We start from the raw sequence: 27,995 nt of genomic DNA on the forward strand, positions 1-27,995 counted from the left end.
GGGTATCCCGCGGGAAATCCCTGGTGGAAATGGGATCATTATCCCTGTGCCACTCCGGTCTCCACCGCCGGGTCAAATGTGCCTACTGTCGGCCCGGTGGTCGATTCTGGCCTGGCGGTGGGTGGTAGTTAACTGTGTTCAGAATATGGCGGTCTGGACCACCATGCTGTTGGCAGTAATGACCACCACCGCCGGCGTGGCGGTCATTACCCCCATGTTCATTATGACCACCTTTGAGTCCGTTAAACAATGCTGTGACTGGGCAGGAAGGGTAATTTATAGCAGCTGCCTGACCTCATCGACGCTTGGGAATGGGATATCCAGGAAGTGCAGCGTGGCGCTCCTGTTCCGCAAGACATTACCCATTACCATTATCAAGATGTGGACTGACCTGAGGGTAGATACGCTATTGCAAAACTGAGGGTAGGGGAAAGTTCACTCTGCCTAGGGTCTGTTTACACACCCACAGGATCTAAACGCTTGTTTTTGCTCTGACTCTACCGCCTCCTCATTGAGATTGGGGCTTCCCGTTGCCTCATAGGAGGTGACTGGAATCTTGCTTGGGATGGTGTGCTTGACAGGACTGGCTCCATCAATGTAGGCAACAATCCAGATAGGGCCCACCTGATGGAGTAAACCTCAGGTCATGGGTTGATAGACCATTGGAGGGTAACCCATCCAGGGGACATGAGAATATACCGTTCTCTCATCAGTTCACATGTGGACTATTTCCTCATTTTGCAGAATATGGTAACCTCCGCTCAGCACTCTCGGATCCTGGAAACTGCACTCTCCGACTACCCCCTGAACCTGCTAAGTGTAGACCTCTCTGGGCCACAAATGCTGGTGTCTAACCATACATCGCCACTGCACCCCTCAGGGCAAGCTCCAACAACTCAGGTCTTATGTTTCCACTTACCTGCAGGATAATAAAGACGCCTTTACTTCCCATAGGGTACTGTGGGCAGCAGTGAAAGCAACAATATGAGGGCAAATGATGCGTGATGCTACTCTGGCTAACAAGCAAAATATAGCCCGCCAAGGAGAATTAGAGGATCATATTTTGGCCCCTACCCACTTGTACACTGCTTACCCCTTGCTACCCATGCACCGCGGTTTGGAACAAGCTTGCATAGCTATTAATTAACTTTACATATCCAAGGCAGAATACACACTGCATCGACTGAAGAGTCGCCATTATGAGCAGGTTGAAAAGGCCATATAGAAACTGGGGGCTCAGCTTTGACAGCTGAAAGCAGCACAAGCTATCCCTGCTATCCACCCCTCGAGCTGTGAGGTTCACACAAGACCACAGGAAATTGTCAATGAGTTTGCTGAATTCTACTGGTGGTTGAATGCCCCAGAGACAGTGGCTAGTTCCCATTAAATAATGACCTTTTTGGAGGGGGTACAGCTGTCCCGGTTGTCAGCCGTGGGACGAGCCCTGTTAGATGAGGAGATCAGCAACACAAGTAGCGCATGTCATATCCAAGCTCCCATACAATAAGTCTCCTGGGGAAGACGGCCCCCTCTCATATTATTTCAAATTGGGCTGGAGAGGAGGTGGTCGAATCGCTTCTTGAGGCCTTTCTAGAGACTAGTTGTGAGGATTCCCTGGGCTCTCTTTCCAGTAGAGCTATGATAGCGGTGATCCCCAAACCTGGGAGATACCCCATCCTATGTAGCAGTTACAGACCTATATCCCTCTTGAATGGGGACGTGAAAATTCTTGCCAGCGTTTTAGCAACCCGGCTCCGCAAAGTCATCCTAGACTATCTCAAATACACCATAGTCAGGTGGGCTTTGTTCCAGGGCACTGTAGGAGGCTGACCCTTTATGTAGTGTGCAAAACTAGGCACACTGTGCAGGGGGTCCAGGCAACCACACGTTGATTTCCAGAGGTAAAAATTAGACCACCTAAGGCTCCAATTTTTAAGATAGCTGGTCAAGCAGTTAGGCTAATCCAGGAGATGTGCTAAGTATTTGCTGTACTCACAAATCCAATCATGCACCATACACACAGAATGAATAACTCAAGACCAGAATTTGTAAAAATACCTCAGACTTTTATATAAATTTTAAGACCCTGATCTCTAATATATGTTGAGTTGAGATATGACTTTTCAAAGTTTTAATAAAGTTAGTCTTTCTATGCATAATTACGCACCATATGAATCAATAGGCAGTCACTTTAAAAAATGCATTAAAAATCATACAGTTGAGTTACCAGTCTCTTCTCTTACAGGATGGTCAAAGTAGTCGGTGGGCACACTGTGCCAGCTGTAGAGCCATGATTGGCTCCGGGTTCCGGCAGGAGCAGCGTTGGAAAGTCTCTTGGCACAGGCACAGGGCCACCTGGAGAGGCCACTTGGATTAGGAGTTGGTTTTCAGATTTAAAGATGGTGCCTTGGGGCACCCTTGAGCTGGTGAGGTCACAATGGGTTGGGGACCTGGGGCACACAGCAGATCCCTCAATGCAGGGCTTAGGGCAGCCGGATGCAGGGCGAGTTGAAGGTCTTGGATGCTGTGCGCAAAGGGACCCTTCTGAGCTGGAGGTAAGTCTTCTTCTGAGGGCCTTGCAGGACGTCGAGGGTGCTCTGGTGGGAGATCTGGGGTGTCATTGAAATCCCTCGACAGGGGCTTCCTCCTTATCCTGTTGCAGCTCTGGGTCAGCTGTTTTTGGGGTTGTCCAATGTGCAATGACCAGTACCTGGGGTACTGGCACAACTCTACAATGGGAGGGGGCTGTACCACCAAAGTCGGGCAAACTTGCAGGTCTCATCCGGGCTGTCATTGGTGTGTCGTTAGGTCTGGCGGCAAGTTCCATTTGCAGAGATAGCGTCTGGTCAGGGAAGTGACCCGCACTGGTTTGCTGGTTCCTTCCAGTTCCCTTTGGTTTCGTGAGTGGTACCTCTATTCAGGAGGGAGATATTGGGCTATTTGCAAAGGCTGGAGGTCCTCTGGGTCTTTTGAGGTCGGTCTAGTGGTCAGCTTCTCTGCAGCGGTGATTGTCGGGACTCTGATACAGCATACAGGGATCTTGGAGCCTCTTCTGTTTAAGAAGGTCCTCTGTTCTCGTCCTGTCGGGTTCTTTGGTGCTGTCTTCTTTTCTTCCAGATGAATCTAATTTTTTGGTCAAGGGAAGCTCAATAAATATTGAATTTAGTGGATATTTTAGGGGGAACCTGGTAGTGTCCAATGGGACACTTACCTTTGAGTGGCTACACCCACTACAGTGACAACTTCCTGTGGGAAGTGTCACCTGCCTAAACCTCAATGGATGTTTTCCTGCCATCCAACATGGATGAAAATGAAAGGGGGGGGGGTTGACTTCGACTGCAAGCCCCTAGGGGTGGTGCATGCTCAGTGAGACTCCTCCTCCTACCCTTTGAGTGGTTTCCCACCTTTGCTCCCTCCAAAAGTAGAGGGTTGACAAAGGAGGAAGCCATCTGCTGCTAGCAGCAAGCCTGGGAGCTCGAGTTTCAAGGGTGGTAGTCCTTTGAAGCTCACTGCCAAGAGAGTGCATATTCCTGAGGGAGGGGGTGTTCGCTCATTCCACCTAGGAACGGCATTATTTTACAAACCAGAGAGCCAGGGCTCTCCCCCAGGTTTGTAGATTGCCTGGGGAACTCATGTTTGACCAGTGTCCAGTACATGTTCTTAAAATGGCTGCTCTGTTCACTCACCATGTTCCAGGTTTGGCAAGGACACAGTGGGGGCATATTGCTCATGCAACTATGCCTGCACATATAATATGGTGCACCCTGCCTTAGGGCTGTAAGGCCTTACAGAGGGGTGACTTGCCCATATGATATGCAGTGTAGGGTAGGCAGGGCACACAGGGAGTGAGCCATGTCAAGTTTGCCTTTTTAGGTTTGCCCCAGTACACTCAGCCTGCAATGGCAATACTGGGTGTAGGACCCTAGAGGGTGGCACAATCAGTGCTGCTGCCCTCGGGGGCCTGTTCATATTATCTCATGCTCTAGGTAGTGGGGTACCCATTTACTGGGGTCTTACAGTGATATGTAAGAGTGTATCCAATTGTGCCAAGCATCACAACAGATTTAGGGAAAGAGTTCTTGCGCAGGGAACCTGGTTAACAGGGACCCTTGGCAATACAACTTCCAGGACACATCAACATCAGGCAAAAAGCAGGGGTTAACCATGCAAAAAGAGGCCTCCTCTCACAGACGCACCTCCAGAAATCATCTCCACACTCTGTACCTGGCCCTTTGGAAAGCTAGAGGCTATAGCCCTATCCCTAGATGCAGAAAAGGACTTTGCCACATAGAATGGGACTACCTGTTTGCAACCCTATAGAACTTTGGACTGGGAGATCCATTCATCGCCAAGGTTTGCTTGTTATACGAACATCCTACGGCTCAAGTTAACTGTGGTGAGCCCTTCCTGATACAGCGGGGAATGAGGCAAGGCGGCCTACTTTCGCACCTCCTATTTTGGCAGGCCCTAGAACCTCTAGCAGCCACCATCCACAACTTTCCCTTTCTCACTGGGATACCCCTTCCGGGTGGAGAGTCCAAACTCTACCTGCATGCCGATGATCTTGTGCTTATACTGGAGGACCTGCAGTGCTCCCTACTGGCCTTACTGAAAAATGATAGACTGCTTTGCCCTATTGTCAGGCTACTGAGTGAACTAGGACAAGAGCGAGGCACTACTCCTCTCCACCACTACCACAAGTACAGCGGTCCATGGCTACCGTCTACGTTGTTGTATGAGAGCTGGCCCTTGGAACCTGCAACCTTCACCTGTGGTGTCCTATCTCATGACCTGGGGCATTTTAAGGGAGTGATGTTGGGTCTTTATGGAATCCTTACTAACCACCTCTTCTCAAACCCCCTTCTTAACAGTATCCACACTAAATAGCTATCTTGGCTTCATTTGGAAATTGAGGAAGAAGACTGCCCGGACATACTGAAGGCTTTAGATAAGGGCACACTGGAAGCACGTCAGAAATTCTACCTGTTTAAGACACTGCATGATTGGCACTGGATGCTGGTAAAGCTTCATAGAGCAGGACTCCTGCTGCATGCAAATTTCTAGCAGTGCACGGCCACTCGTTGTAACTTTGCGCATATCCTCTGTGAATGCCCTTCGATTCAGCCTTTCTGGGCAGGGGTCAGATATACCCTAGAGGTCTATGTGACTCTCCAGACTCCTCTCTCCGGCACTCTCACCCTCCTCCACAAAGTAGGGAACTTCCCGGACTTATCCAGACCACAACGTTGTCTTCCACAGACGGCCCTCTCAACTGCCAAGATTTGCATTCTTCCTCACTGGGGATCTCATACCCCTCCAACTTCAGAGGAATGGACAGTGGCAATGATCCAGACTGCTGCCCATGAAATTGTCATTTATGGCCTACAAGACCAGTTGGCGTTATTTATGCAGACATGGGCGGCGTTCTTCGAAGACAGTCCCAAGCTCAAGACATGCCTGGCACTTCCTATCTTCTAGATAATGAGAGAAATTGTGAATACCCTGATACCCCATCCGCCTTTCCCCACATCCATCCCCTCCCCTTCCTTCCTGACTTTCCATCATTCCATCATGTATCCCAGTTCCTCTCACCCCTCCTCCTCCCCTTAGTCCTCTTTCCACTCCAGTTGCATTGTCCCTGTGCCCTCCTAACCTCCTTCCCTTCCTCTTTCCCCAACCTAATTCCTCCTCCACCGTTCCCTCCCTACAGACCCACCCAGCCGCTGACAGCTTTGCCCTTTTTTCATACCTATCCTGCTCCTTTTGCTTCCCCCGCACATACCCATAAATCACTGGCCTTGTCTCCGCCTAGTCTGCCCTTTGGCCGTCTATGCTCATTTTTCTCCACCCCCACTGACACCTTATACCTTTGACTATTGCTCACCATTCTTACCCTTCATCCCTACCTGCCGCACCTAAATCCCCTTCTCCCTACCTCATTAGAACACTGCCCTCCCCTGGATCTTTATTCACGACAGGATCTTCGCGTTCTCATACTCCCGCATTGGTTTATATTTTGCACTTCAATGTGAACTGTTTATTTCCCCCTTTTTTGTTCTCCCCCCACTCCTCTCTTCACCCCTCCCTCCTCCACCTGTAGTCCCTTTTGGACTTTGCCACTATGCTTTACCTTGTATCGCACAGTTGTTTTGAATTGTGGTTTTATTCATTCAGTGAAAGATTGCAACACAAAAAAGTGAATTGTAAGGTTCATTATATGATGTTACGCAGCCAAGAAGGCACCCATCCACCATGTACCTTAACAACTATATGCAGATTCCAGCCTGCATTTGCTGCTGGATAGGGCAACTACAAGGTGATGCCCCGCCTGTGACAATGGTGTGCTACACAAGTGCCAGATTACATAGCTATTTGAACATTGGTTGTGTTACATTTATTGGCTAATTTGACATTTCAAAAGTTACATTTCTTGGCTAATTTAAAATTTCAGAAGTTGAGCAAACAGTGACAGTTAGAGTACTATCATAAACAATTGGCAAAACTGTGCAGATACTGACCATTTTTGTCTACTGGCGAATACTGGAAGCTTCGTCTCATGTCTTCCAAAGAAAGGCCATGTGAGGTATGTGGCTCGTTACTGTAAAACATAGAAGAGTTTCATATTATTACACATGCAGGTGTGACAAACACCTAAAGGTATTCTCAGTTGCCTTACAAATACTTCCTGCAAACGACTGGCAAATGCAGCATTTTACAGTTGCATTTGCTAATAACACAGCATAATGTTGCCACAGCTCAAACATGATGGGAGACTGGTTTGACACAGTATTTCACGCCACACAAAGTACATTTTCAAAGTGCCAGGAAATTGTTTTGGGGCACGTACCTTTTACGAACTTTAGACAGTAACCCAATAAGCACATGGCATGAATGTTTAAACAGTAACAGCGTATCTGCTTTCGAAAAATGAGTCATTCTGATCAAGACCGTTACACATGAACCCCTCCCCCACCAATAAAGCTGCGCCTGACCGGTCGGATGTTTACATATGGTCTCTAGGCAGGTGTCACGTCAACTGTGCTAATGCAGCCTTCTCAGGTGGCATCACAGCAGACAGAAAACCAAGGACGGCCTAATACAGCTAATTCTCCTCACTCGATTTATTCCACAGGTATTTTAATAGAAGGAGCAGCAGGGACGGAACAGCAGTGAATGATGGTTTCATAACTAATTATCGCGGAAAGTGACATTTGTACTAACGTTTCACACTAGCCCGAGAGATTCTGCAGGCATGCGGCCTTCTCATATTTTCTGATGCCAGCTGCTGTCTCATGGCAGGTAAGGTGAGCTCTGCAATGTTATAGACTAGTTGCACGGCAGAATTCGAGTGCTTTGAAGGGATGTTCAAAACTGCATTTTATTTTTTCAGCATTAGTAGCTTTATGACATGTGTAGTATCTTCAAAGGAGCTTGAACATACAGTAACAATATAAGACAAATGCTTTTCACTGCTTTCAACATTCACGGGATTATGTAACTGAACGGGAAAAAGACCCTTTCTTGTTTGAATGTTTTTGATGGTTCCTCAAGCTATTACCATTTCTAACAGGAAGGGAAGAACCAGGGACGTGACTGGCTACCATCTGCCTCCTCTTTCATCCTGATGTTAGTTGTTTGGTTGTTTTCATCTTAAGAAAGAATGCAAGTCATTTTTGAAGTTTCGACATTTGTTTCAAAAAGGCAATGAAACAATATTCAGGTTCATACATTTTACATAATGGCAAATTTTGGTAGCTATTTCAGAGATCAATGACACGGTTAAAGTGGTATTCTGTATGTACCTGTCTGCAAATATCTTCCTGTCTGTAAACGAATACATAGCTTTGAACAAGAAGAGAACTTCATCCTTCTGAGTATACATGGTTCGAATTTCAATTTGGTTAGAGTAATTGGAGTAATTTTTGTAATACTGCATTTTTCTTTGACACCATTAATAACGCAATTACGCCTGCTTGCATAATTAAGAGTAATTTGGAGGGGAAATCCTATAGAGAGAGCACATTTGCTATTCGTGTTCTGTTGCATTTAGCACTATTTCTTAGCATGAAATGCATCATCATGTCCATTGTGGGTGTGAGGGTGCATTTTTGCACTAAGAAAATAATTGGGAAATGACTCTTCTCACGTAATTCTGTATACTTGTGCAGAATTCTTTGGTATTTCTGTGTGATTATGCTTCATGGACCTACTCAAGGTATGCCCATCCCTACTTCTGAGTAGGGCTCAGCCTGGGAAAAGGAGCGACTGCCCTGTGAGCAACTTTCACAACATGCACAATTGTGTTTTTGTGGTGTGTCAAGGACCTGTGTCCATAAATGGGCTGCTTGTATGTATGTATCTGGTTTTCTTAGGTGTTTATGTCTTAATCTTACAATGGTGGTTACAAGGTCTTTATATGAACTGCAAAGCCGAACACGCAAGGCCTCACAGGAGAACTACACTGATAGTACACCATGGTGTGGCGTTAAGGTCTAGGCAACACAGGAAGCACTGAAGGGTTTGATTATAGTTTCTAGCATGTACTAATGTGGTGTCCCCCACAACATCACTTGAGCTTGCCTTGACATGTGCTTTGAATCTAACAGAGGTTGGACAACCTCAGTGAGGGTCATGCTATTTTGTGTGGGTTCTGTCAACATGCTGTGCGTTTCAATGAATTACTAGGTGACAATAAAAATCCGCTTTCACATGACAACAGCTATCCTCAATAAGGGTTGTGTGAGGGAGACTAAAGTTACACTGTTATGTACCACCAGTGACCATGTATTGACTCAAACCCACCTGTTTCTACTTGTGTTCGATTCAGTGTCCACAAAATTGTAAAAGGAGAGTCCACACATGTTGTTTGTGCCTAGAATTTCACCACTTCGGCATGGCTAATTATAATCTCAAGAAAGGTTATGCTAATTTTCACAACCTTTTCATAATTGGTTTCCCAATTTCCGAGTTAAAATATTTTCATATACCTTCAACTTCTATTTCCAAGCATTTCCAATTTTTTGTTGATTTAACTCTTAGTACGGATAACAGATTCAAAGTGTATTCAAGGATGCAGACAATGTATCCCAATCATAAGACAAAATCTCTTCATCCTATGTTTTCAAGCATCTCCAATCTCTTCTTAGTTTAACTACTAGTCAGGACACCAGGTGTAAGGTGTCTCCCAAAAAACAATTTACATATCCCCGTGATAAGGCGATATCTGTAAACACAGCACTGTTCAGTGAACTTTAAAAACCATGCTGTGTGCCTTCTCATGACATTTGTACTTCAAGAGCAAAGTAGCAATTGTTAAGGATCTGCTAAGACATACATAACATAGTAACATTTATATTTATTTATATTGACATCAATGGGTCCTTTACATTTTTTATATTGCAAGTCACCAACAAGTGTTGTGGCTATATACAGAAACAACGCTGAAGGCTGAATTCCTTAATAAGGTGGTGGAAATTTGACATGACTTGCAATATTCCTTTAATGTATGGCAGATGATATGTTTCTTATATTTCATGGTTGCACTGTCGCACTTTCTATAAGCCACTTACATCCTTGGGCCCGTATTTATACTCCGTTTGCGCCGAATTAGCGTCGTTTTTTTCGACGCAAATTCGGCGCAAAACTAACGCCATATTTGTACTTTGGCGTTAGACGCATCTAGCGCCAAAGTATGGGCAAATAGCGTCATTTTTTTGCGTGAACACCTTCCTTGCGTTAATGAGATGCAAGGAAGGCGTTCCCGTCTAAAAAAATGACGGCGACGCAAATGCGTCGTATTTATACTCCCGGGCAAAAATAACGCCCGGGAGTGGTCGGGTCAAAAAACCCCGCATTTGCGCCACTTTTTAACGCCTGGGTCAGGATAGGCGTTAAGGGGCCTGTGGGCTCAAAATGAGCCCACAGGTGCCCTCCCATGCCCCCAGGGACCCCCCCTGCCACCCTTGCCCACCCCAGGAGGACCCCCAAGGATGGAGGGACCCACCCCAGGGACATTCAGGTAAGTTCAGGTAAGTATAATTTTTTATTTTTTTAATTTTTTTTTGGTGGCATAGGGGGGCCTTATTTGTGCCCCCCTACATGCCACTATGCCCAATGGCCATGCCCAGGGGACATAAGTCCCCTGGGCATGGCCATTGGGCAAGGGGGCATGACTCCTGTCTTTACTAAGACAGGAGTCATTTAAATGGCATCTGGGCGTCGAAAAAAATGGCGCAAATCGGGTTGAGGCGATTTTTTTGCCTCAACCTGACTTGCCCCATTTTAAGACGCCCTAACGCTATTTCCCCCCTACGCCGGCGCTGCCTGGTCTACCTGGTTTTTTTCCACGCACACCAGGCAGCGCCGGTCTGCTAGCGCCGGCTAACGGCATTCCATAAATACGGCGCCCGCATGGCGCTTCAGAATGGCGTTAGACGGCGCTAAATTTTTTGACGCTAAACTGCGTTAGCGCAGTTTAGCGTCAAAAAGTATAAATATGGGCCTTGGTGTCTTGGTTTTTCAAGTTCAGTGCAGACATAAACAACAAAAACAGACACTCTACTGAGAAATAAAACACTCCAGAACACGGTATTTCTTGCACAAAATCTAAATCAGATACAAAATGCTGTGATTGCCTAGTGACACGCTGTGAGGCAATCTTTCCATTAATGACTTATATCATGGGAAGAAATAAACATGTGCCCATAAATATTTCCTTTGTACTTATCACTTTTTCTTTTAAGAAACACATATCAGAAGAAGAAAAAGCCAGTTTCAATTGTCCTTGCTTGAAGTGCAGCTGGAGTGATATTTCCTTTCATCCTTGGTACTGGCTGCGGTGGCTGACATTCAGATGTCAGAAGTCAACTACAATAACAGTACAGTTACGTTGCTACATCATTTATTTATTGCAGGTGACAAGAGATGTCACCATTTAATAATGAGGAAATTAGAGATGGGCGTATGTACATGGATTGCAAGCTCCCAAAATATGGGATATATTACTACCTGTCGTACAATATTAAGATATTACAAGTAACTCATTTGCAAATTAAGAAATCTATGTTCAAGTAAACTCCCAAGCACAAACTTATATGCCTCCTTTGCTGAACACTGAATATTGTTTTGTTAAGAACATTTTACTCAGTGAGTGGAATGTTCTAACAGCATTGTACACAACCAGCCTTTGTCCATACCACTCGTTCAAGGCTGTCTCCCTAGTTATAGGCCCTCCTCTGTAGTTCAGACCTATAACTTGGGTAGAGGATCTTTAACAACTTGTATGGACAGTCAACAGCATTGTGACACAAGAATATTGTGTGAAGAAAACTACAAAATATCAGATTTACATACTTTGTATGAAAACTACTGAAATATTGTGTCAAAATTATTGTGAAACAGAATATCAGATTGAACATGGAAAGGTTAATGTATGTAGTTTTATAAGTTTAAACATAATTTATTTGATCTATCAAACTATAAAATGAATGATAAAATAAAAATAAAAATTAAGTAGGTTTAATAGTTTATATGAACAAAATAATATACACACACACACACACACAAACTTTAAGAAACCTATAAACAATAATTAAGCAATTCTTAAAATACATTAAATTAAATATGTTAAAAAACCTAAATCTATATATATATACATTTTTATTTTCAAGTTTTTAATATACTTAATATAATGCAAAAATTGTATGTATGTATCTAATTATCTATCTATCTATCTATCTATCTATCTATCTATCTATCTATCTATCTATCTATCTATCTATCTGTATATATAAAGTAAAACTCCTTCGTTATACACTCCAGAAAGCGCCTGCACTCCAGGATGATGTTACAAATTTTAATTAGGCTCCTGCATATCGACCTACATGGTCTTCGTCAGAGCACACAAAGTGGAAACAATGTTGTCACTTTTAAAGACATATCAGCATATTTCTAAAATAAACATGAAAAAAACACTTCAAGCGTTGTTACTTCGTTATGATCCCGGTGGTAAGACTACCAGGAGTCTGCTGTCTCTGCTGGAATCAGCAATCCTGATAGGCTGGCACAGTCAGGGTAGTGGTCAGCCATGACGGTGCTGAGTTTGGCAACGCCGTGTTGATCACAACTCCACTTTCCGCCAGCCTTTCCATGGTGTTTTTACAGCCAAGGAAAGGCTAGCAGAAAGCCAGTGCTGGAGGCCTGAGGAGTTCCCCAGCACTGCATACAACCATGTTGTGGGCAGTGCAGGGGCCCCCCTGCCAGCACCCTTAGAATGCGCACTGTCGGCTATGCAAACAGTGCACATTCTTAGGGTACTGTGAGCGATGGCATTGGCTGCACAGTTTACACCGGGTTACTGGTGGAAACATCATAATTGCGATGTTTCCACTGGTCAGCCCAGTGGAAACATCATAATACAACAAGGGTGAGGCCACTGACTTGATGGCAGACTCACCCCCGCCGTATTGACGGTCTCGCGGCAATGCCACAGAGATCATAATATTAGGCCCTATATTTTTAAAAATGAAAAAACAATTATATTAACATTAGTATCACCTAAAACACAATAGCTAATACATATTAAGCTAATGAAAACAATATTTGTTGTAAGTGTATAAAAGTAAACAATACTATAGACAGGGATATAAAACAACAATATTCTTACCTTCTATATTTATACATGAAACAACAATATCCTTACCTTCTATATTTTGTCGCTGTATATTTTTGGAAGGACTGCTTTATGACAAGATCGTCATGTTGCACATCATTTTAATATTTTTGTCATTTACCCTATGGGCCCCAGCTGGGGGATATAATCCTATGTTATAGCAAATAATAGAATTTTGAACAATATACAATGTAACACCAAATGTTGATTAATTTGCCATCCTCTATTTTGGGTTGCAATAAATGGATATGAAAGATACTTCATTTGGCCCTCTCTAGCACCATTAAGGTCGACTGTGGGGACCCTCATTTGTAACAGGAAAACTCTGACCATCATTGTAGCTAAAGGTCCTGTAGTACCTACAAATTGTAAGTCTTTTTTTTGTCTGAGAAAAAATCATAACCTATGCATGCAGAGTGTACATCTGATTCACTGCGTCTTAAACACACAGACATACATCAATATACACTTGCAGAGTATGCAGTTATGTGTATGGTGCCAAGACATAGTTTAGGTCTTAGTGTGAACTAGTGGGCATTCGTATGGCAAAGTCAGTCAAACGCTTAAGGGAAGTGCAATGAAAATGTGTTAACATCATTACATATTTAACTTATTTACAACGTTTTGTAATGCATCTTCTATGCTTATCGTTATATCTGGCCTACAACATGGAAGTTTCAGGTGTAAGTTGTTGCAGTAAGTTTAACAAGAACCTTGTGTCACGGTTTTCACTGGGCTTACCGTCGAAGTTGATGAGAGTTGGGGAACGACCCCGCTTACGGCAGGTTCTGCTCTGGCCGAGGTAGGGGCGACCCCTTCCGGTAGCCACGGTGCTGTTTGACAATAGCAAGCCACTACAGTCCGTGCCCTCCAGAAGGAGTCCCAGAGGAAAAACCCCAATAGGTAAAAAACCTCCAACAGGAACTCCCTGAAACAGAAGGAGGGCACAAGGGCGTTAGAACTGAGGATCCCAGAGTACAGGAAGACTGGAGACGAAGACAGGTCAGGAAATACTGGATTCACAAGAAGAAACCAGCCGGAGCGTGACTACCACCAAAGGAGTGTTGCAACGCAATGAACAAGCAGCTGAATTCCCCTTATACACCCCTAGACAGGAAGTAGGAAACAGGAAGTAGAAACACCACCATCTTGGATTGGGGAAAAGAGTATAACATTGAATAAAGAACATGCGTCCAACAATAAGAAAGAATGCATGCTGGGAAGAGAGGAAGTGGGTAGTATGCTGGGAAAGGGAAAAGGCCTGCATAAAAGCACTATCATGTGCAGGTACCCGGCTTTTGCCTGTTGTGACCGGTAAGTGGTGGAAAGAGTGATACCCAGAATTCCCATGTTTAATTCATGTGTGCGCCTAAGCGTGGCAAACGCTGCCCTCGCGGCAAGGACCGTGACCCAATTTGGGTCCTCTGGCCCTGCCGCGTGTATCCAGGAATCCGCGGCCGGAGAAAAGGAGCACGGCGAGTGCCGCGACCCCTGACCCGAGCCACGGCTTCCCCCGCGGTCCGACCGCGGCCCGCTGCAGCCCCTTTGTGCTGTGCCGCGGCGGCCTGTGCTCGCGGCCGCGGCGGCGCAACACCTTGTTCCATATGGAATGATTAAGGGCCTAATTATGAGTTTGACGGACAGGATAACCTGTTTGCCAAACTCCTGACAGGGTGGCTGCTGCCGTAGTAGCGGCCACCCTGCCGGACCTATTAGGAGTTTCCTTCTAGGCTGACAGGCAAAAACCGAGGTTTCTGCCCATCAGCCTAGCGGGAAAAAGGCAGCAGCAATGTATCAGGCTCAAAATCGAGCCGGCAGCAATGCTGTCGCCTGCAGGGTGCATCAGTACCATTGCAATGTTCACTATCTGCACAGCAGACAGTGAAGATTGCGAGAGTACTGGGCAGGGAGACCCCTGTACTGCCCATACAAAGTGCATGGGCAGTGCAAGGGCCCCACTGTGGTCCCATGCACTTGTTCTCCAAAAGCCTTTTCACCATAATGAAAAGGCTGCCAGAGAACAAGGTCGTAATCTGAAGGGCAGCGGTGCATGCAGCACTGTCCTTGCGGATTGCAACCTCCTCCCGCCATCAACCCGTCGGGATCACCGATCCTGACAGGGAAAGCGGAACTCTGGCCACAGCAGCATCGGTCCTTACCGCTACTGCAAGGCTGGTGGTCTTAAGTGTTGGCTTTCTGGTCTCTTTCAGAGGTGCAGGACTGGGTAGCGATAGACTAATAGCCTTTTTTTAATGTTCCAGAAAAAGTCTGGACTGGTAGACTTCAAGTACACTTTACAAGCACACTGGCTGGCGCCCCTCAAAACAAACCACCCTGCATAGTTATCCCATCTCTTTTAGCAAGTAAGTCCATTACTACCAATGTCATTTATTCTGTTGGTCAAATACAAATGTATCTGGATCCTTTTAGCAAACTTGCTCAGGATTTATTCACCAGACCATATGTGCAATAAATATTCTGTTGCTGTAAATGATCCATAAAAAATAAATGTGAATATTGTGCATATGAAGTTTTTATTAAATGCTACTTACAATCTAATGTATGCATTGACCTTGCAAAGCTTTTAGATAGAATACACAATTAGGCACGGTTCCAACATGTTCATGCTCTTAAAAACGTCAACTGGAATCGGTTGCAGTAATCATAACCTTAGTTTATTTGAGAACGACCGAAGTACTTGCTGCAAGCACAAAGGAAACCAAATTCAAACAATAGAAATGATCAACTAAATAAAGTTATTTAAAAAAACAACTAGCAGATGCATTACAGTCTCACGGCTAAACAGTTCGAAAGGGTACTGATATTCAGATGCTTTGGAGAAGGAAATTAAATATTTGGACCCATAAAGAATGAAGAAAACCTCAACAGGGCAGCTGGTCCAGGAATAATTAATGCATTTTGTGTCCTACTCAGTACAGGGAGGCAAGGTATATATAATAAGATTTTGCGCCATGCTTGTGTCACAAAAGTGATGGAAAACGACCTATAATCTTTTTTTCCCCAATTTACTTTCCAGGAAAAGCCTGTTTTGCACTAGAAATTCCCTTGGAAGTAATGTAGCGCATACTTAGCACAAAAGGGGCATTCCATGGATGGGGCATTCCATGGGTGGGGCATGGGTGTTTTAACAGAAAACGCTATCTACTAAAATAATAAAACAGGATTTTCTGTCAAAAAGTAACCCCCATTTCAATTAGGTGGTAGTAAGGAGAAATCCTTTTTTACTCCTTTCTTTTCTGACGTTCCATGTGTGCGGCAGTGTACAGCACACATACAAAGTGGGAAGAGTTTTAAAGTTAGTCTAAGCATGCTAGTTTTTACTGGAAGGGTACCTTTCCAGTAGAAAACCTATGCTAGATTCAAGCAGACACCCTTGCACTATGATGAAAAGGTGAGTGTGTATCGCACGTCTGCCTGATTGTGCAACAGTGCTATGGAGAGGGGAAGAGAGTGTCATATATCTGCAAATATGGCTCTCTCCTTCCCTCTCCTTCTCAAGCAGCACAGCACAGTATTTTTGGATGCTGCGCTTTGTGAGAATTTGGTAAACAGGGGCTTTTGCTTTTTGTTTTACAGAAACAAAGGCCTGCTTGTTTCTGTTAAACAAAAAGACCCATTAGGCTATAGGAGATCTTTCCTGAGAAAAGGCCCACCTCAGCCACAGAAGACCTTAAATAGGTGGGTGGTGGCAAATATTTGGTTCATCCAAGTAATGTAAATTACACTTCAAGCCCCTCCATTTTATTTACACTGTCAATAGCCTATAGTTTTATACTTATTAAATCAAATAATAATAATAATGATAAATTTTTTTATATGGTTAATTGGGAAGCACAGCATATCAATAGCTGTAGCATATTTGAAAGTGCATATATTGCAACGACAGTCCTTATGCACACTTGTTCATTAAAAACATATTTAAAGGAGAAAGTCTTTAGATGACTGTAATTTGACCTTGTAATTAAGGTTGGATAGAAAAGATAGTTAATACTATCAGGTTGGCGGTGGTGTATTACATCAGATGTGCAGTTCTGCATGTGGGTTGGGGAATGCCCCTGTACGCACTATATAAGGACACTATATCGTAGGTTATGTGAAGCCCCAATCTCTGCACAGACACACTGTGTAATATTGTATGTGCCTACACAGTTCTGTTCCAGGAGCATCCTCGCATAGTGGTGGTTTCAAATCTTGATACTCTCTTGTCTGATCTTAGAATACTGCAGCATCTCACACCCACCATACTTATGAAGCAAGCGCTTTTAACCAGTGAAGACATAACTAGGGTTAATGCTGTCTGTTGGACATGACCCTCTTTGCAAGATCATCCCAAACCTTTTGCCTTCATCCCTCCTGTTTTGCTGAATTAGGTTTTCATGGTTTTCATCCCTCCTGTTCTGCTAAATTATCTTTTGATGGTGTTACGACTCTAAACACTTTACTACTGCTAACCAGTGCTAAAGTGCTTGGACTCTCTTCCTAAAACATGGTAAAATTGGCTTACATCTGATTGACATCTTAAATGTACTTATAAGTCCCTAGTAAGGTGGTATGCAATGTACCCAGGGCCTTAAAGTAAATGTTACTAGTGGACCTGCCACTGCAACATTTATAAAATTTGAAACTGCCAATTTGATTTGGCAAAATAAACATTTTGCCAGACCTAAACCTTACTTTTAACATATATATACAAATATGTCACCCGTAGGGCAGGCCCTAAACAACCCATGGAGCAGGGTGAAGTGCATTAAAAAGTGGGACGTGTAACTCTATATTTTACATGTTCTGGTAGTGAAAACCCCCACACTCGTTTTTTAGTACTGTGAAGCCTACCTTTCCCGTAGGATAACATTGGGTAACCTTATACATTAGATGAGTTATAACTTTCTACACTCAAATGAATTATAATTTGAAACACTATTTAATGGAATAGTCAGCTTTTAAGGGCCTGATTGTGAGTTCAGCAGACAGAATTACCCGTCCGCTGAACTTCCGATGGGGAGGTTATCACCTTACTGCTACCTCCCCGCCAGGCCCATTCCAACTTTCCTGCTGGAAACCAAGGAGTCTGCCTGTCAGCCCAGCAGGAAAGTGGAGGCCACATTGTCACAGCAATGCTGGCTATCCGCCAAGTGCATGGGCCATGCAATGCAGGGCCCCCCTGCACTTTTTTGGCCAGCATTCGTCGCTCCCTCCTACGTGGCTACTGCTGCCGCTGCTGGTGTGCCTGATAGAGCCTGTGCCTCATCCCTGGTGGCCTAATGGCCATCTGTGCCTGTCTGGTCTGTCTGTCTTTTCTATTTTTCTTGTTTTTCTTCTTTTATGCTCTTTTTTCTGTTTTGCTCTTTATACTCCTTTATCTGCTTTTCTGCTCTCTCTGTTTTGCTTTCTTCCAACTCCCACGCTTCCTGATCCCTGCCGTTGCTGCCCCTGCAGCCACACCCCCCACCCTCAAAGCACTTTCCCACCCTCACACCTCCCAGCTGACCAATCCCACCCCTCCCTCCCCTTCTTGAGGGTGGCTGCTGCGGAGTGAGGGGCAACTTCACTGACCTTTTTGGGCAGGATCCATCGCTTCTTTCTGGTGGCCATTGCTGCTGCCGCTGGTGTGCATGACAAAGTCTGCTGGCTTTGTGTTCGAGGCCCACCTCCACCTGCAGTCACCCACCTGTGCCTCATCCCTGGTGGCCTAGTGGCCATCTGTGTGTGGCTGGTCTGTCTGTCTTTTCTCTTTTTCCTCTTTTTTGCTGTTTTGCTGTTTCTACTCTTTTATTTGCTTTTCTGCTCTCTCTGATGTGCCTTCTTCCCACTCCCGTGCTTTGCACTCCCTGCCACTGATGCTCCTGCGGCCCCACCCCCTGCCCTCGAAGGGCTTTCCCACTCTCCCGCCTCCTAGCTTACCAGTCCCTCACTCCCTTTCTTAAGGGTGGCCACTGCACGGCCGTGCCGATGACACCCCAGAGGCAAGCCCATTCACACCTGGACCACGTCCAGTGCCACAGACCCTGGCTCTTGGACCATCCACCGATATGACACTGAAAACCTCCACTCACTGAACCCAGGACGTTCGACCATCTGCCACCTTGCTTCCCTCAGGGGCACCCACGGACCTTTTACCTGCCACTGCACTTTTTCCACACTCCAAACACCAGTCCCCCCCACGCAGAACTGTCACAAAACCCTCCAGGCCACCTCAAGTGCATCCTACTCAACATCTGCCCCCTACACAAACACACCGTGGAACTTTGGGGCCTGATAGACTTCATACGCCTAGACATTGCCTTCCTCACTGAGACATGTATCTGGACCAGACATCACCATTGCCATCCCCAGCGACTACAAACTGCTCTGCAAGGACCGACCTTCCAGTTGAGGCAGTGGACTAGCCATCATCTACAAGACCACCCTCCACCTATCAATCAACACAGAGGAATAATTCCCACTCATGGAGCACCTCCACTTCCAAGTGCATGTCATCCCAAAGACCACCATCCATGGCACCCTCATCTACAGACCACGCTGCCCATGCCCAGCTTTTAGCGACTCCATGGTCAACCTCATAGCCCCCCACGCACTCGCCTCCACTAACTACATACCCCTCCGAGACCTAAACTTCCACATCGAAGACCACAATGACCACAAAACCTCATTGATACTTGAGAACCTTGACACAATTGGTCTCAAGTAATTGGTCACCTCACAAACACATATTGCCAGACACACACTCAACCCCATCTTCTCCGCCAGCAGCAACATTACCATCGACGACAACACCGCTACACTGGACTGACCACCACTGCATCCATTTTTTCATAACCACACCTACAGCTCACACCTACACCACTCACTCCCCCAAAGAAAATGAAATCAGACCACAGAGGAGCAACTCATGAACACCCTCAGCAACTCGCTGCCCCCAACTCAACAGCTGCCAACACCTCAGCATGCAACCTCTGCCAATGGATCACTGATTGCACCAAACCCTAGCTCCACTCCAAATGACCACAGGGAAACATACCACCAAGAAAGCCAGCTGGTTCATCCCCGCACTCCAGGAATCGAAGCAAACCTGCAGGAAACTGGAAAAGAAATGGAGGAACATCAAATCTCCGGAGGACCTTGCAGCCCTCAATCAACCACAAGATCCCACCATAGCCTCATCAGATCTACCAGGAAAACTGCCCTGTTGGACCAATGCCACTACTCACAACATAAAATAACTTTTTGACGTCATCAAGGAATTCACCAAACCACAAGCTGAGGCCACTAACTTTGCTCCATCCCAGGACCTCTGCGACAGAATAGCCGCCTTCTTATCAGAAAATTAAGGATATCTACGACAGCTTTGGACTCCAAGACTCTCTGAACTCACCAACAATGCCTCAACCTGTATCCACAGAACCCCCACTGTTCCTGCACATCTGGACCCCACTCATGATGGACGAGACTCACTCCATCATGAGCAGCATCCACTCTGGAGCCCCCACGACCCTTGCACCCACTATATATTCAACAAGGCAAGTGCCTTGATCTCACCTGAGCTCCGCAAGACCATCAACCGCTACCTAGAGTCGGCCACCTTCTCTGAGGACTGGAAGCAGGCAGAGACACGCCTGCTCTTGTAGAAACCCATACCAGAGCTAACAGATCTCAAGAATTACCAACCCATCTCGCTGATGCCTTTCCCAGCCAAGGCCACTCAAAAAGCAATCACTAATCAGCTCCGCCAACACATCAAGGACAACAACATCGAGGACATCTCCCAATCAGGATTCAGAACTAATCACAGCACCAAGACCGACCTGCTTAGCACCACAGATGACATCCGCTTTCTCCTTGACTGCCGCCAAACAGCAGCCCTCATCCTACTAGACCTATCATCCTCCTTCGATACAGTGTCCCACTGCACCCTATGAACCAGACTCCACACAGCAGACATACACGGCAAGGCCCTTCTATAGATACACTCATTCCTGACAGGCAGAACACAGAGTCAGACTCCCACCTACAGAGATCACCTGTGGAGTACCCCAAGGATCCGCATTGAGTCCCACACGGTTCAACAGCTACATGGCCCGCTCACCCCAATTGTCAGGAACTACGGACTGAATATCATCTCCTACGCTGATGACACCCAGCTGATCATTTCCTTGACTGAAAAACCCTCAACACCCAAGAAGAACTTCTGAGATGGTAATGAAAGCAGTCACCGCCTGGATGAAGGAGAACTTTCTTAAGCTGAACTCTGACAAGACTGAGATCCTCATTCTGGGACCCTTCTCCTCAGCCTGGGATGACTCTTGGTGGCCCTCAACACTTGCCAGCCCCTCCCCCAGAGACCACATACGGAACCTCAGTGTCATCCTTGACAAGACAGGTTAACTCTGTCGCCTGTTTCACACCCTCAGACTCTTACGGAAGATATTCAGATGGATTTCTAGTGATTGCCCCAAAACCGTGGCACGCGGCAATTCCCTCTATGCCGGAACCACCAAGAAGAACCTGAGCAAGCTACAACAAATCCAGAATGCCTCCACCAGACTCATCCTGAAACCCCCGCTGAGAACACATCACAGGACACCTGAGAGATCTCTACTGGCTCCCCGTCGAGAAGAGGATCAACTTCAAGATCCTTGTACATGCCTACAGGGCCCTCCGCAACCTTGGACCCAGCTACCTCAACCACCACATCACTTTTTACTGCCATGCCAGACCTCTCCACTCCTCCCAGCACCTGCTCGCCACTGCACCCCGCAAAAAGAAGTCCTCGGCTGGAGAAAGATCGTTCACCTACTTTGCAGCAAAATGTTGGCATTGCTACCTCAATTGAGGAAGGACCTCAAGACCTGGCTCTTCGACTGAACCCTGAAACATACCCCACAGTGCCTTGAGACCATACGGTTGAATAGCATGCTCTAAAAAGACTGATTGATTAATGCTCCACCAGCCTTTCCATGGCAGTGAAACCGCCAAGAGAACACTGGTGGAGAATCAGGGCGTAAACAGCAGAGAGACTCTGCATGCAGCACTGCCCTGACTGATTGCGACCTACACCCGCTGTCAATGCATCGGGATCACCGATCCTGATGGAGACTGCGGTACACCGCCAGGGTCATAATGTGGCAGTTTAGTGACTGCCAGACTCGTAATCAGACTGTAGGTCACAATTCTGAAAGTGCCACTTTTAAAAAGTTTGCTTTGCCTTGCCCCAACCATTTTGTGCCTAAAGCCTGTTCCTGGGTCACATGACTTGGTGCAGTTACCCTTTGTGCATTCCTCCCAGACAGTATCACAAAATAGGGACAGGGTGTTGGCAGGATGGGTCATCCTCACTTAATCGGAGGGACAGGGCTGTCACCTACTACACTTGCACTTCGAAGGAGCTGCCTCAGCCCACACACAAAGAACTTCACAATAGACTTTTGTAACCTCAGACCCAGTGAAGCCAGGACAGGGAGGCAGGAAACTCCAGACACCTCTTGGGGGGGGGGATTCAGTAGGTTCTTGCACTTCAAAGCACGGACCAGGTTTAAAGCTAGGAGTGTTAGACCCACTCTTCTGGACACTCTTGAACCTGTGGACACTACAGAGGAATGACTACCCTGCTACCTGAGGCTTGCCCTGCTGTCAGAGAAGGAAGACTAAACTTTCCTTCTTCCTCCCAGGCTACCTGTCTGTCACCAAGGGCTATTTAGCTCACTACCGGTTCTGAGCCACGAGGATAGAATACGTTTCAGACCCACCAGCAAATGTCCAGCTGACATGCTGGACTGGACCTGCATGGACCTGCAACTAGACCTACCTGGGCTCTGCTGGCCTCTGCTGGAGTGAGTTTCTGATCCCCAGAAGGGGCTACCCAGGACCTGGAACCTTGAGAACCTTGGTGTGGCATCAGTTGAGCTCCTGCTGGACGAAAATGAGAACTGTAGACGTTTTGGGCTCTTCTCGACCATGAAAGGGCCCACTCAAGCCAAACTTTTGCCCCTGTGCTGACAGTCAACGTGAAGTTCTGTTGGACCTGACTTTTTGTGCTACAGTGACCTTCAGAGACAACCTGCAATGTAAGATCTGCACTTTGCACTGCAACATCAACAGCCCATGGTGACCACCAATGTGAAGCTCCAGCAACAATGTCCACAACGCTCAACAAGATCTTTGCTCTACAGCGATGACTGTCTTTGATGCCTGGCCTGTTCTTTGTGCTGCACGGACAACCATCCACAATGCTCTCCCTATTCCCTGCAGACTCCTCCACTGTGAACGTAACTCTTTGTGCTGGACTTTTTAAAGTAACCTATTCAACAGGGCTAACCTGCTCCCTGTATCCATACCATGCTCCATCTCCGTCAGCCTAAATTTGTGACTTTCAACTGGTCTTGCATGACCAGATTACCATGAGTGGTGCTTTAGGTGCTATACTTACTTACCTTTATACTTTGAAATGTTATATCCCTGGCTCTACTGATTGGATTTTTGTCATTTGTGTGTCAAATAATGTATTACATTTTACTCTCTTGTTCTAAATTGGTGTAGAATTTTTATTGTGTTTTGTTTTCACTTTATTACTGTTTGAGTGTTGCATAAATGTTTTAATAAATAATTTACACATTTTCTCTAAGTTAAGATTGCCTGCTTTTGTGCAAAGCTACCACAGGGTTAAGCACGGTTACTTTGGTGACTTTTGTGACCCTGACAAGGATTGTTCCTGTTGCTTGAGAAGGGCTCACACCACCCTCAACCAACAACCCAATTTCTGACATTATCTGTTCTGGTGTTCTTTCCCAACTTCTGCCTCTCTTCCAAAAAAAATATGAAATGCTAAATTTGAAATACTACAGGAGGAAATCTTTTGGGAGTCAGGAAAACTGATCATGCCATCAGGCCCTTGCAAGCCCTCCTTAGGCTCAAATAGCACATGGAATCATGTTCTAATCTGTATGTCTAGTGCCCAAGATAATCTGTTCTGTCTCTTCAGACTTTTGTACAAGAAAAATTAAATACCAATTGCCATCTCCACGGCTAGGACCTGTGCATTCACAGCTGCTAGGCATCCACAGAAACATGGTAAAAAGAGGTTTTGGGTATTAGCAATCAGGTTCTAGCATAAGCTCCCTCTCCTGTTCATATTGTCTATCACCTGTTAAAATGTGGCAGTTCAGGATTCAGCATTATACATTATTTACTAAGAATATCGATTTCAATTCAGTTTCAACAAGTATAACCATTGAACATTTTACTGCTTCCATTGAATCATTGTTGCTGACAATAATTCCAATGTGCAACACACAAACCTCATTTTAAAATTCTATACAATATTGTATTTTTTTAAACATAGAGACACTTCCCAGAGCAGATTTAACCTGTGAGTACATAATGCAGTTAAACCAGAGTTTACATGTGCACCCCAACAAACCAAAGCAAAACTTTTTGCTGCTTCACGCACAACCATCTCCAGCCTATCTGCAGGTGGGGCCCTGCAACTTTATACAAGGATTTGTTCTGCTAGTAAAAGAAATCTGCAAAGGTACACTTGTTTCAGTTGGAGTAGTATTGATGTATACATGTGATTAACCAATTGGCATTGGTAATGACATTACTTTTTTGTGTAATTCCAAAACAGCTATTCACAGCTCACACCTGGGGGTATAGGTATGAGCCCCATTGGGGGTGGGATCATCACTGTTTTTTTATGCTTGGGCAGTGCAGACTACAAAATCATATGTATGAGGCTACTGAAATCCACTTTGCATGGCTTTGAATGGCCTCAAAGATTTGGAGTAAGACAGGGCAGGACAAGAAGCTGCGTTCCCTAACCCTGCACCAGGGAGGTGTTCCATTTGTGTTGCAGTGGGTTTTCTTATGCAACACCCATGGATTTTGACACATCTCCAGATTTATGAGAGCCTGTGAACCTGAGGATTTGCCAAAACCTTACACCTCCCAAGCCAGGTTTAATGAGGAGAAACATTTTTATTTCTCCTCGTTTTTTCCTCTTTCAACATGTGCTGAATTCTGCAGCATGCATGGAAAGGGGAAAATGCCTCTATAGATTGTTTCTGTGCAGTAAGGTGTCCTCATCTTGCACAAAACAATCCTGCGGACAGCACAGGCACCCTTGCACCAAGGTACAAGGATGCCTACATTGCCGTTAGGTTGCCAAAATGGCACCAGCTCAAGGGGAAAGGACAGGAACCTACTGTATTATATAAATATGGTGCATTACTGCCCTTTCACTTTGCTGTAGGGCAGCGCAACAAGGTGAATTGCTTTGCTGCCCTATGCCAAATCCCTGTAAATTTGGCCCTTGTTTTGCTCATGCTCAAGTGTCAAGTAAGGTGTATCTGATTAAAATATGAGTTCTAGTGCCAGAATTGAAAAGTAGAACATTATACATGTAACGTTCAGCCATAAATTTTGGATCTGATGCCAAAACTTTTTACTCTGTTTACTCTTTCCTTATTTTGTAATTTTCGTGTGTTAAATGCAAAATTCTTAAAAGCACCTTTGTGAGTTAATGCATTATGCACTATATCTGCCAAAAGCTATTAAAAGTTAATAATTCATCATTTGGTACGTGGTTATACCAATGCTTAAGTGTTGTTATTGAGGATGAGAGCTCTGATTACATTAAAGTAACCTTAAAGGTACTGCTTTCTTTAGTGATGCTTTCCTCGCCAAATAACCTATTTTATCTTTACATATAGTGTGCACTCTCAAGTCTTTTGTTATTTGCAATATAGACAGCATTTCCCTGTATGCTTGAGTGCTCTATTAACAGTGAGTTTCAAATATTCAATGATAGTGCACATTGTGTGGTATGTACTCTGTTCAACTGCACACACATAAAACACTGAAGAACTCCTGAACGTTATCAAACTTGATATTTTTCTGTCTTGCCTCTATTCCAGATGAATGTATATTGGGAAGGATTAGCAATCACAATTACACAATTGCTTTTTGTTTTTTATTGTGTTCACATTCGTCCTTTGTTTGTACTTGTGAGGCATGCCACTGATGCCATTTCTGATGTGTCATTCACAAACGAGTAACGGCAACATCTGATGAGTGTCTGTATGTGAACCAAAAAAGACTTCTACAAGGTACTTGTTGCTAAGGTATGACTAGAGTTTGTTCAGAACACTAGTACTGCATTTCACTATGTGTGACAGTTATCTACGTGTAAATTCAGAAAACCATGAGTGGCATAGATATTCATGTGTCTGGGATACAAATTCACTGTATAGCACTTACTACCCCTGATGAGGCATTGAAGCGCTTTTTAGTGAGTAGCATGCTGCTCCAGAACCTAAAGGAGTAGCGATGGATTTGTAAAGGAAAATATACATTGTTAATTTGAGCGGGGGACATGTGAGTCTGTTAGTTTGATTGAATGGGACACAGGAGGGGTGGAGGAGGGAAGAGTCCAGATAGTGTTACTTTGGAGATCATATTAGTTAGATGAGGTTTGGGATGAGTCAGGGAGTGGAGGAAGAAGATATATTGTGAGAGGCACAGGATGAGATATAGGGCTAGATTTAAAAGGCCCTATTGCCTCCTTGCGCCACATTAGTGTCATTTTTTTATGGTAATGTGGCTCAACAAGGCAAAAATCGCGGTGCCATATTTACAAGGTGGCACAATGCACGCACTGCGCCACTTTTATGCCTGCGTCAGGCATAATGTATGCAAGCGGGGCGCTCCAGCGTTAGGAGGCCCACAGAAATGGTGTAATGAAATCTACAATGAATTTCATTGCACCATTTTTGGTGTCATTTTTAACACCTACTCAAAACAGGTGTTAAACGGACCAACCAATTTAAGTCAATGGGCCTCCTTGCACTATGCTGCACCAGCGTCAAAATGTTTGATGCTAGTGCAGCAAAGCACCACAATAGCGTCACAATGTTTGACACTATTAGCCTAACGTGTGCCATAGTACGCCGTATTTACAATACGCCCCCCCCAGGGTGTTGTTAGGTGGCAATGGGGGGGGGCAAGAAATCTGGTGCATCAGTATTGATGTGCCAGATTCTTGTAAATCTGGCACACAGAGTAGTGCAAAGGAGGACGTTGAAGGTTTTTTTTTCTTTCTTTCGTTCTACAGTGGGAGTAAAGTAATAAATATATAGATGCATATCTACATAGACAGAGTAAGGAAAACAATAAAGAGATATAAAATAGTATTGTAAACAGTTCCATATGTGCAAGTATGGATAGATGGCTAGACATTCAAACTTTCAGGTTTTGCTGTATGTAAAAGCTAATTTACTTGTACATTTATACATGATTTATATTTATTTTTACCTTTTCCTCATAATTTTAATAGTGAAGCACTTATAGATAAAATTATGATCATAGTGACATATTATGATACATAAATAAAATAAACAGACCCATAAGCATCTAATCAAATACCTTATATGAAAACTATGCAATAACCTATATACATGTTATGCATAAAATAATGGATACATATTTATAAATATGTGTGCATGTTTGTGTGTATACAGTATGTATATATATGTGCATGTGTGTGTATATATATATACATATATATATACATATATATGCATAAGTAATTTATACATTTGTTAAGAAGACGTAAGGAATAGCTATATATTTTGAACCATAAGTAGTATATATATTTGTACAATGAACTGAAGATATCTAAATACATACATACAATCAAATTATACATGTTGACATGGACAGGCATTTGTGTTTGAATGTGGTGGTCCTGTAGGAATGAGCCGACTCTTGAGTAGTCTTCTGAAGCTAAGATAGTTATCTGTGGCTCTTATGTTTGGGGGTAAGAAATTCCATAGTTTGGCTTCTTGAACAGAGAAAGATATGGCTTTTTTCTTGTATGCTGGAGTTTTGAGGTGAGGTGCCAATCTTCAGCTGAGGTTCCTTTGTTGTATGTATTTAGTCATTTTATTCCTAATGAAAAGTGGTCTTGTTCCTGTATTGCTTTGTGGGTGTCACAAAGCAGCTTGAAGGTGGATCTTCTGGCAACCGGTAACTGATGTAGAGCCCTAAAGGCAGGGGAAATGTGGGCTTGTAACTTTAAATTTAGGAGTAGTCTGGCAACAGAGATATGAATTTGTAGTAGTCTTTTCATAGCTGATAAAGATGATGTGTGGTAGAAACCATTGGTGTAATTAAATTTAGACTGTTCAAGAGAGATAGTAGATTGACCCGTTTGGGGAAATCCTAAGTGGGTGAAGATGCGTCACAGAGTTTTCATAATAATGAAACTTGATCTTGCTAAATTGTACATATGGGCATTTATTGATAATTTGCA

The 27,995-nt window shown here is 44.6% G+C and overlaps 1 protein-coding gene across 1 annotated transcript in view; it reads right to left on the minus strand.

The window, feature by feature from the left end:
• Positions 1 to 27,995, minus strand: part of TNNI3K (TNNI3 interacting kinase) — a 2,589,932-nt gene that overhangs the window by 39,945 nt on the left and 2,521,992 nt on the right. Inside the window, exon 24 of the mRNA XM_069232439.1 lies at positions 6,519 to 6,598. Within this exon, the coding sequence (XP_069088540.1) occupies positions 6,519 to 6,598 (80 nt within the window). The remainder of the gene's footprint in view (positions 1 to 6,518; positions 6,599 to 27,995) is intronic.

Source organism: Pleurodeles waltl, chromosome 4_2 (assembly GCF_031143425.1).
Source record: "Pleurodeles waltl isolate 20211129_DDA chromosome 4_2, aPleWal1.hap1.20221129, whole genome shotgun sequence".
Taxonomy (NCBI): domain Eukaryota; kingdom Metazoa; phylum Chordata; class Amphibia; order Caudata; family Salamandridae; genus Pleurodeles; species Pleurodeles waltl.